Source organism: Micropterus salmoides, unplaced genomic scaffold, assembly GCF_014851395.1.
Source record: "Micropterus salmoides isolate LMB-PRFRI ecotype aquatic unplaced genomic scaffold, ASM1485139v1 Ms_hic_scaffold_18, whole genome shotgun sequence".
Lineage (NCBI taxonomy): Eukaryota > Metazoa > Chordata > Actinopteri > Centrarchiformes > Centrarchidae > Micropterus > Micropterus salmoides.
Genome location: NW_024040928.1, coordinates 15589340 through 15600068, shown reverse-complemented (window position 1 = coordinate 15600068; position 10729 = coordinate 15589340). Strand labels below are relative to the sequence as shown.

The 10729-nt window shown below is 49.6% G+C and overlaps 1 protein-coding gene across 10 annotated transcripts in view; it reads right to left on the bottom strand.

The window, feature by feature from the left end:
• Positions 1-567: 567 nt before the first annotated feature.
• nhsl1b (NHS-like 1b) overlaps positions 568-10729 on the bottom strand; it is a 122503-nt gene continuing 112341 nt past the window's right edge. For 6 of the 10 annotated variants that reach the window (XM_038727375.1, XM_038727371.1, XM_038727374.1 and 3 more), the window contains 3 exons: positions 7179-10538; positions 5974-6100; positions 568-3135 (listed from right to left, as the gene is read on the bottom strand). In XM_038727375.1, the coding sequence (XP_038583303.1) occupies positions 2463-3135; positions 5974-6100; positions 7179-10538 (4160 nt within the window). In that variant the 3' untranslated portion in view covers positions 568-2462. The remainder of the gene's footprint in view (positions 3136-5973; positions 6101-7178; positions 10539-10729) is intronic. The other 4 variants (XM_038727376.1, XM_038727373.1, XM_038727377.1 and 1 more) reach the window with 1 other exon arrangement.

The following is a 10729-nucleotide window of genomic DNA, read 5'->3' as shown; positions in this document are numbered from 1 at the left end:
TATATGGGGGGTCTTGGATATAAGAGGAGGGAAAGAATTGAAATGTCAATAGTGTGATTATAGCTGGGAGGAGTTTGTATTGATTTCTGTCTGACAGCCAGATGGACACAGCGTTGCCTGTGCAGCGCCAGAGGGCAGGTGACTGCTGAATAGGAGGTGGAGGGACTTTATTGTAAATACTGAGAGGCGGTCAGTGTTTCTGTGCCCTTGGTAACAAACACGCGACGTGCCGAGGTATTGAAAAGGCAGTGAAGACCTGCAGGGAATGCGGTATTCAGTCTGGGGCCAAACTGTAAGTCAGGGTGGTTGAACACTGTTCAAGTCAGTGGAAAGTTCTTTAATGGGCTGAGTGGGATTCAGTGTAGGATGTCCAGAAGGAGACATAACTGATGACCCCACGGGGGGAGGGGAGGGAGGACGGGTAAACGATGGCCACCGGAGCTTTCCAGATGACGGACGAGTGTGGGTGCCATGGCGACGGCGCTAATGAGGTGGTGATTTGGAGTCTTGGGTTGGCAGATGGCCGTGAATCACACACACACACAGAAATGACACAGAGACTCTCACTTTAAATATCACCTTGTTTTTATTACACAGACATACACGACACGAGCGTTAGCAGCCTGCCTTCAGCTCCACTCCCACCACTTCTTTTCACAAGCTCTCTGAGATTGAGACGTTTCCTGTCACGAGACGAGCCCGGACCTCAAGTGCTCAATCATGGCTGGGAGACACACTTTGGTCACGGGCGATTAAACCACGGGGTGTTACGGCTGTTAGGAGGTTGTGAAGTCTCACGTCTGTCACCTCAGTGTATGACTCTAGAGAGGCCACATTTACTCAGCTGGGAGCACCAGCGTGCGCTTTGCAATACTCAAGATTAAGGACAGTAGAAGGCTTAAGCATAAATATTGATATTATTGCTTTTTCTTTTACTTTGAAGCACCTTTAAAAGAAAAAAAATGCCTGGTGGGATCAGCGTCGTAAATGTGGCCCATGGACTAACCCTTCCCCATGCCTCCTTGCTGGTTGACTCGTAACACCGTATTGCTACCCCGCTATGTGAAAATAAATAATCTACAAAAAGGAAACCACTCCCCTCCAGCAAACACACGGCTCTAAAAATGTACAAAGTCTTTGAAAAGAAGTCAAAATGTTAAAACTTAAAACTCCTTTGTGTATGTATTTACATACAGAGCCATTTATAACTGCAAAAGGATAAACTTAGCAGAAAGGTCAACAGCATTATAGAAATCATTTAAGCCCTAAAAGGTTCTAGTAGGTCTTAGCAAACTCAGCAACAGCTGAACCATTACGCACGGGTGTCAAGACAAGCGATCACGCTCTCAGATTGTGTTCCCGTCCGGATGACTGGATATTAATGGCCAGCTGTTCATTTTTCAGCTCTTTGTTTGCCAACATGACTGCGAAAAGACCCGGACAGTAAAATAATTTTTTTCTGCTAATTTAATTTCAGGCTTTACATTTATAGATTCATACTTAACTCCCAAACATGACATCACGTGTTTATTAAAACCACCTTTAAAGCAGTCACAAACAAGGAAAAAGACCTACGCACAGTGCAAAATCTCCAAACTAAAATTCAATGACTAGAGGTTTTATGAGGCTTTTCAACTTTGAGTAGTTGTTCACCTCCCACCCGTCACTAGGTGGCAGCACTGAGCCCTCTGCACTTCCTCTCGACCACTGAACACACTGGCTCTACAAGCAAAACCAGCAGAAAGCAAAACTTGGCGATAACCGCATCTGACCTTGTACCGCGTAGCTGTCTGTTGTACCACGTCCTAGAGTTCTTTCCTCAGTATAATGGGCTGATTGCCAACAGTTGCAAACCACGGTGCTCTCAAACACTTTACAGAGCCAACAGGAGAGACGCAGGAGCTGAGAAAGCTCACAAGGCGATCTCGTCCGGCACGCCTTTACATTCCACTCTTTCCAACTGCCTAGCTACGTAGCACCTCAGCAGCAAAGTTAAGCAAACAACTTGTGACTTTTCACTTCACCTTAGTTTGCCATCTTAACCTTGTCATTCAAAGAAACTAAAGGGTTCCTGCGTGTTAAGGACAAGATAAAGTTAAAAAAAAAACAACAACAACAAAACAAACGGAAAACAAACTAAGAACACCAGGCGTTAAAGAAACACTATTCTTTTAACACAAAGGGTGAGTCACCAAACGAAGGAGAGAGTGAGAATCATGTGAGTCTTGAAAATGCTGCAGCAGAACCAGTTCTCCACTTCAGATTAAGTTCAGTCCGGTCCAAGATGGGGCGACTTCTGACCTCACATCTGGACATGTCCACTCCCTCAGAGGCAGCGCCGAGGGGGTCGGGGCTCAGGAAGGTGTCTCTAGAGGGCCTTCTAGTGGCTCCTCTTCCTGTCCCCCTACCTGGTTATGATGAATGATTTCAGCTCCCTGTATCTAAGGGGCCGTCCTTCTGCTTTAACTTCTGCTCTCCTCAGAAAAAGTGCCATTGGAGTCTTTGAGTACAGGGAGAGTCTGAGCCGTTGGTCCAGACAGACTTTCTGCAGTGTCTCCGTACTCGCTCTCAGCCATCTCCCCCTCACGCTCGCAGATTACTGTCATTGGGCTGCTGAGGATTCGGCTGCGTGCGTTGTACTTGCTGCTGGCAGCAGAGGGCGGCGTGCGTGAGCGCCCATACTTTGACCCGCTCATCGAAAAGGACGAAGTCGGCGAGGAGAGAGAAAAGGTCTCGTAGCGGCTCCACTCCTCTGTTGCCCTCTTACCACGGCTGGGGGAGGTTAAGGGGCTGTGTGGCGCCATCGGTGAGGAGGGTGAACCAGCAGGGGGGTCCGAATCTGACTCAGAGCGAGTTCTCTGGAAGCGGGGGTCAGTGGAGCGAAGCATCTCGGCCGCTGACATCCTGAAGCTGGTCTCTGAGCGGCTGCCCTTCTTCAGGAGAAGGGCCTTGAAGGTGTCGCTGCTGGTGGAGGACTTGCGGAGGTTCCGCTGGATGGAGCTTGCCTGCCGAGGCAAGGAGGACACTGTCCCTGGGGACATGCCTGTGGGGGTGACTGGTGGGGACTGTGGTTGGCTCCCAGCCCGGGACTTTTCCTCCTCAGACTCCTTGCGACCCAGGACCTTGCGCTTTGACCTAGGGTAAGATGAGGATAACTGGATTAATGACATGCTTGTAGAAATTTTGCAGAGTGAGTGAGTGCAAGCAGGGTTAATGTTGTTTAAAAAAAATAAATAAAAAAATAACGTTTAACTGATGGATGAGCAAGAAGAAGAAATGCAAGAATTGGGGGCAGTTTTGTCAGGTAACAGTGACATCAAATCCATTTATTCAAATTAAAATTAGGCTTAGCAAATTGGATTTTATATAGCTGAAAGCCTTTGGTAAACTGCTCAACCCAGCCTTGTGAATGTTGTGTTGGTTGTTGTAGCTAAAAGAAAAAAAAAAAGGATTGCACTTAAAAATCTTGGCCTACACGCCACAAATCTTTGTCCCAAATTTGCCATATGTCAGCACTGCCCCCAGCAATCATGCGTCACAGCACGAAAGTAAAACAATAAGGAGCATTGAGTGGCGCGGACGCTCAAATCAAGAAAGGCAGAGCAATGAGAGGAAGGGTTCTACATTTATGTTAAAGAAATCCAATGAGTTTTTAATAAGAAAAGCTGCAGACGCTGCAACTCTGCAGTAAAGCTCAGACGCGGCACAATGAAATTAATCAAAAACACAAACTGGGAAAAGTGCCCAAAGCGGTTTTAATCACACAAGGACGATTCAGCCTCCGCTCAGCAGGGGGTATCGGAGTGGTTGACTGCACCACTTAGCCTACACTGTCTATAACTACTACACCAGAGCGTAGTAATAAAGCTGCAACTGGCACAATACATGGGATTAGGGCTAGCAGGGAAACATCTTTATTAATCTGTGGTCCAGGGGGTTGCCCTGTAGGATTACTGTTGCTGTACCAAAGGTAGCATAGCGATGGCAGGAACAAGGCTTGCTAATTAAAGGGAAGGGGCTACTTGCCACTTCGCACCTCTCTAGAGCAGATGAACCCACCCACTGCATGCCCCCTCTGCACAGGGAGGGGGAGAGGAGGAGGAGAGGGGAGACAGAGATGATTAAAGGCATGAAAAATACAGATTTTATGCTAAGAGTGAAGGGAGGAATGAGACAATCTACAGACTGAAATTCTTCCATAATGGACATCTAACCTGTGGAGAATATACTTGTGAAGGTCAAACGACGGGGAGAACTAGAGGATATAAATGATTTGTGAGAGCCTCTCTGTCTGCTTGCCATTTCGGAAAGACTGCAAAATCTGTGTCTGTGCCCTAAATTCAACCTCCATCTAGCGTCGTCCCCTGTGAGCTCCCTCGCCACATTAGCCCATCAGCATTACGTAAGACTTTTCTCACACACATTCACACGTGCGTACACTCGCACACCTGAATCCAGTCAACCACGACGGCGCCATACTGAACTCACAGTTTGTTCAGTTCACAACCAGCCAACACTGAAGAGGCAGCGATAGCAATCTCAGTTCTAGAGGTAAACAAGGTTCATCTCTTGATTTTACTTGATCGATTTCTTTCTCTTGGCTGTATTACATTTGGTTTGGAGGATCTCCCGCTTCACAAGTTGTGTATGTTCTGCTGCAGCTGTGAAGGCATTTCATTCAACGTTTTCATCATTTTCTGTTTTCCCAGAGAGAGAGAAAGAGAGGGGGGTAGAGAAGAATGTGGAGGTGAAATGACAGCAAAGGTATTGGACAGGTGAGAAGGGGAGATTAAGAAGGAACATTTAGGTTGACAGCATTGGTGCAAGAAAGTCTATCAGAAACACATAGTATATAAATTTGAAAGACTGCATTAGAAATTTTTTTTAAATTTAAAAATGTTACTTAGCCATCTCTGGATATTTTAAAATGGTTCTATGACAGATATGATGTTAACTCTAACAAATATCAATAATCTGTAATATGGTTCTATATGTTTTATACGAAGAAGGTGTAATGGAGGAGGAGAGCAGTAAAGCATGTGGTAAACACTTCCACTGTGAGGTTTACACACACATGCTTACACAATCTTCACGTCTAATTAAACTGCACAATAAATTGCACTTGCACACGTGACGTGTGCACCATAAATACATCGACAATCTGTCGCCGGCAGAAATAAAATCCCGTGAAATGGAATCCTGTGATGCTCAAGAAAACTCCGACTGCCTCTGCACGTGACCGTGAAACAAACTGGCGAGCTGCATGAGAAATTTATGTGCGTGTTCCCTTTGAAGCACGGGAGCACGTATGCAATATATGTCAGAGACAGCGGAGCAAGAGAGAGAGAAAAATCTCTCAGGTGGCCTCTAACCTAGATTAGGACCAGAGGGTGTCGAGTAGCTAAATAATGGATGAAGCAACCGCCTTTTCTCTCCTGCTGAGAATGAGCAACGCTATTGTGAGTACACTAACACAGATGCCTTGCCAGACATTTGACTACTGACTCATTTTGCTTCCTGAATCAGTCCCTTCACTGAACATAAAAAGTCACTCTCTCCTGGGCTGGGAGACTCCAGAGACCAGCTATTTGACAGATGTGTAGGCTCGCACATGGGACAGTGCTGGGTAAAAGTTATGACTGGGAGGTGGAGGAGAAGGAGAGGATGATGAGAGAAGGGGGATGGAGATGGATAAAGAGAAATTATGGGATGAAGGGAGGAGAAGGAGCGTGGAGTTCAGGGTGATACGTTGTGGTTTATGAGCAGGTGAGAAAGAGGGAATGAGATGCTGACAGAGAAAGAGGGGGAAGATAGAAAGAAAAACAAACAGAATGACTAGAGTACTAGAAGAAAAATAGACGAGCTCAGTGGGATAAATTATATATCGAAAGTTGAAGCAGATGATGTGCAAAGAAGTTGGAGTAATAGTAGATGAAGGAGTGACAAGAGGCGTAAAAGAGAGCATCACGGTACCTGTGAATGGCAGCAAAGAGGTCCTCGGTGGTTCGGGCCCGCGAGGGAGTCACCATGTTCTCCTCGGATGCCCCGTTGGCTGACGGGGCCGGAGACGATTCAGCCGTACTGGAGTCGAACACCTCACCTGAAACAGAGAAACATTACGGGAGAGTAAACACGCGTACTTCAGGTTCACTCAGTACAACACACACATGCACACACTCAGGAATCCACCATCCCGTCGCATTAACCTGGCTGCCTATAAAATCTGAAGTGGTACGGAGGAGGTGCCGGACTGTCTGCTTACATTCTCTTTTTGTCTCTAGATTTCCACTCCTCTCTTCTTCTTCTCTACTTTAGCCGCTTTTCTCCTCCTCCTCCTCCTCCCCTCAACATCCGCGCTCACGTCTGCGCTCCAACTGCCTGAGCCGCTGCAGGCAGTCTCACTTTACGCTCTCCCCACCCTCCCCTTCATCCTCTTCATCCCCTTAGCAGATCAGCTCCCCTCCCCTCTGATACCATGCAGTCCCTCCCCCCTCTCCCTCCAACCACGAAAGGCATCTCCCCTGGGACACTTGCCCCCTCCCACCCTTACCTCGGAGAGAAGAAGGGAGCAGGACAGAAAGAGAGAGGGGCTGACTGAGGATGAGAGATTAACAGAGAAGAAGAGGGAAAAGCAGAGAGGCAAAAATGCATATTTGGAAATGAGGATGGATGGGGGATTGGAGTCGAGTAGACAGTGGAGGCAAAGGTGTGTGGTGGGGGGCTGAGAAAAAGAGCAATGCGGGAAAAGAAAAGGGACAGTAACCACAAGAGATCTCTGCATATGAAATATAGAAGGATGAGTGGAAGAGCGAGTAAGACAGGATGAATTCAAGAGGCTGCAGCAGCTGTCCCAGTGATAAGCCGTCCCTCCTGCGCTATTTTCACAGTTTTCAAACCTTTAAAAAGCTTGTGGTTTCAAGTTTGAATCCTTTGCTTAGGAGGGCAAAATTAATTTCACAGATGTCTGAGGAGCTGGCCACACGGCTAGCAGGCAGCAGCATCACTACTAACCATATAGGATTATGGTAATGTTATTAGCTAATAAGTAAACCAAGGTTTTGACTGAAAGCATCTAAAACTAGTGTTCTCTCAAATTCTAACGTTGATTTGATGGGGGTAGGGGGGATAAAAGCACAACAAATTAAAAACACCACACAATAAATTCCAGTCAGACTCACCAGTGTCGTCCTCCTTGGAGCTGATGGATCCAGTCGTGCTACTTGTTCCATCTCCCTCCTCCTCTACCTCTGCATGAGCATCTCCATTGGTACACAGTCCGTGGTCAAGACTTGTCTCCTGGCAGTCAGAAGCGGAGATACAGGACTCGTCCTGGCTTACTGAAATGTTCCAGCTCTCGGTGAGAAGCTCAGGGCTCTCTGAAGTTTCCTCTTCTTCCTCGTCCTCCTGTTGCTCACTTTTACTCTCTTTTTCCTCTTCCTTTATTTGTCTTGGCAGCGCATCTACTTGGTCTTCTATTATTGACAGGCTGGTTTCATCCTCGTGAGGATATGATGGAACCTGTTCATTGATTGGTTTGGGGCTAAATGGCGGGAGAAAAGAGTATTTTGGTTTCTTGGAGACTGCTGGGGGCTTCTGTTTGACGGGAGAGCTTTGGGAGCTCTGTGGAGGACTGGCCAATGATTCCCCCCCTTCAACTTTTTCTTCTCCGTTTAAGTAAAAGTAACTCTGATCCTCAGTTTTTCCATTTATGACAACACTGTCCAGTGTGTAGTCTGTGATACTGCAGTCTAAAGACATCTCTTCTAAGAGCTTTGACACCGGCGACGGTGAGGAGTTACGTGACTCTTCTTCTGGGGAGCAGTTTGACAGGGGTGACACAGTGGGATGCTCCACTGAGTGAGACTTCTTCAGGTTCTGGAGCGTTAGACCCTGAAGGAGGTCCACCCCTGTTTCCTGTGCTTTGGTGTGGTCTGATTTGCCGTTAATCTCATTCTCCGGCCTTTTAACGGAGCGGAGCTGAACACTCTGCAGCGCAAACGGGGTTATCAGGGGCTTAGATGACTTTGAAGGGCTGTCGGAAAGAGCTGGTTTAGGAGAATCCTTCACTGCCTTCACAAAAGATGTGGAGCAGGAAGGTGGGAGAAAAGCAGGCAATGGAGGAGGTGGAGGGGGGCCCATAGAGGGGACATGAGGGGGAGGTGGAGGTGGAGGTGGAGGACTGAAGCTCCCATTGAAGGATGAACTGGGGTGGATTAGCATTTCAGGGGATGGAGGAGGAGGGAATTCTGGGGAGGTGGAGCAAGCAGGAGGTGGGCTCAGAGTTGGACCCTTTGGACTAGTGGATAACGGGGGAGCCGGCGGAGGAGTGCCTGCACTGGAGCTTGGCGGTAGAGGGGGAGGGAAAGGTGGAGGTGGGCTGAGAGGGGTGTTGGGAGCTGAAGAGGAGGAGAGGGGCAGGGGTGGAGGTGGTGGAGGAGGAGGTCCGGAGTTTTTAAGTGAATCCGAGGTGTTTGAGGAAAGCGAGGTGGATGAAGAGGACATGGATACAGAGGAGAGGAGAGAGGACTTCCTCTCGGGCACTTTGGGCCTGGGCCGGCTGCCCGAGGGAGACATGGACCTGACGATCGAGGGCACTGGGGTTCCGGCTGTGGGGGTGTTGGACTGGCTAGAGTAGCCGCTGGATGGGGAGGTCAGTCTGTGCACCCTGTCCGGTGAGGAGGTGGACGTTTTGGGCTTCACCACCACCTCTCCCTCCTGGCGTTGGGATCTAGGGGCCTGGCTGTTGTTGTGAATCTCCCCTCCATTCTGTAATTCTCCTGGGCGAGCCCCAGCCGACATGTTATCTATGGCGTGCGCCGGAGGGGTCTGTGCCCTCTGGTCTCCATGGTTACGAGGGTAGTCCATGTAGTAGCCCCAGGAATCTGCGTAGTCTGAGCGCAAGCTGCTGGTCTCGCTATGAGCAGGTGTCACATGGCACAGCGAGTATACATTGGACACAACGCCACAGTTGGTGTTGGCTGCTAACGATGCTGCAGAGCTACCTGCACTGATGCTACTCTGACTGCGTGGCCGTAGCACCCAAGGGTCATCGTAGTCGCTGCTTGGGCTGTGAGAGGGTGAAGACGGCGAAGCCCCTTTTCCTTTCCCTCCTCTCAGCCCCATCTGTAGGCTCTGCTGCAAGCTAGCAATTAGAGTCTCATTGAGCATGGCTCCGTTTGGCTCATTAACGCCGCTGATGGCGCTAACACCTCCAAGGGGTTTTTTCGCACCAGGCTTGCGTCTAAGAGAGTCTGTACGAGCTGGGGGCAGCGGAGGCTTCTTGGCCTTGCGGAGGGAGATGCTGCGTGACAGAGAGCGATCACTGTACAAGCTTCCAGAGTCTTCCTCGTTCGCCATCTCGCGGCACTCGTACATGCTGTGCCTGGTGGCCCGTCCAGCTGCTGCACCGTGCCCGCTGCCATGGCTACGAGAGCGCAGACCTGAGTCCAAGTGCATGGAGGTGTAGTATCCATCATTGTCTTGGGAATAGAGGGAGCTGGAGTCAGTCGTGGTCCTGGAGGAGAGGTCCAAGCTGCTATACAGCTGGTTTATCGGAGTGGAGCAGCTGGAGGTAAGAGTGCGGTGTGGAATCACCACGTTTTCTGGCGTGTCGTAGATCCACTGCTCCTCTGGCAGACAGGATGGCGGCGTGGGGGCCAAGGTGCTGTGGCTGTGTACACTGCTGTCCGAGTGCCCTGACTCGCTAGCAGGTGCTGCCACTACCAGACCACCATTCTGCGGGGTATGAGTTGGGGTAGAAGTGGCCAAGGCTGGGCAGGTGGAGCTGTGGGTAAAGCCTGCTGGACTGGAGAGCAGGGGGTCACTGTTGGTGGAGGAAGCCAGACTGAGCGGACGAGCTGCAGGGTAAGCTGAGGCTGGGGAGTGGGAGAGATGACCAGAGGTGTTGAGGGCAATGACCTCAGAGGAGCTAAACAGGGTGGCATTGGGGATGAGTGAGGTGGAATAGGCAGCGTGTGGGGAGACCACACATGCTGGACCGCCACCCCATTCACTGGCCTGTGTCCCCCTCACCTCCTGAGACTTGGGCCTGGGCAGGGTGCCTGTCCTGGGGGCATTTCTCATGTGCACCACTGTATCGTCAACCCGCAGCTTTCCAATCTGCCTCTGAGGTGTAGTTTGCTCCTCTGACTTGATGGGGGTGCTGCTGTAAATGGGGTCCGCGCTGAGGGACACCCTGGCGCCCTGTCGGGGCAGACTGTGAAAACGGGAAGGATTTCCGTTAAACTGATGTGGCAGCATCAGGATCCCAGAGCTGTCACTACTCGAGAGGGATATACTTCCTGTTGAGGTGGAAGCAGAAATGCCAGCCATTTGTGCAGCGATTCCCTGTCCTCTCTGCGCCCGAATTCTTCTCATGGACGGGGGTACGACCTTCACTTCTTCTGTCTGGCAGCCGGAGTCTCTGGTTTGTGAACGTTGGAGCGTTGAGTTGACGCTCCCAACTCTGCCCAAGGTGGAGTACTGTCCCGGGATGAACATGGAATGGGGCCGGAGCTCTCCACCGTGTCCCTTTGCTGCTGTCAAAAGGAAGATAGAAAATAAAATGAAACACATGACTGATCAACAATATCTCATTTTCTCTTCTTGCTCCACTTTCACTTGCTCTTTACTCTCTATGACTTCTTCAGCAACAATGCCTCCTGCTCCTTTGGCTGGACTGTCACATAAACTGTGGTCAGGCGGAAGCTAATTAATTTGATTTTCTGTG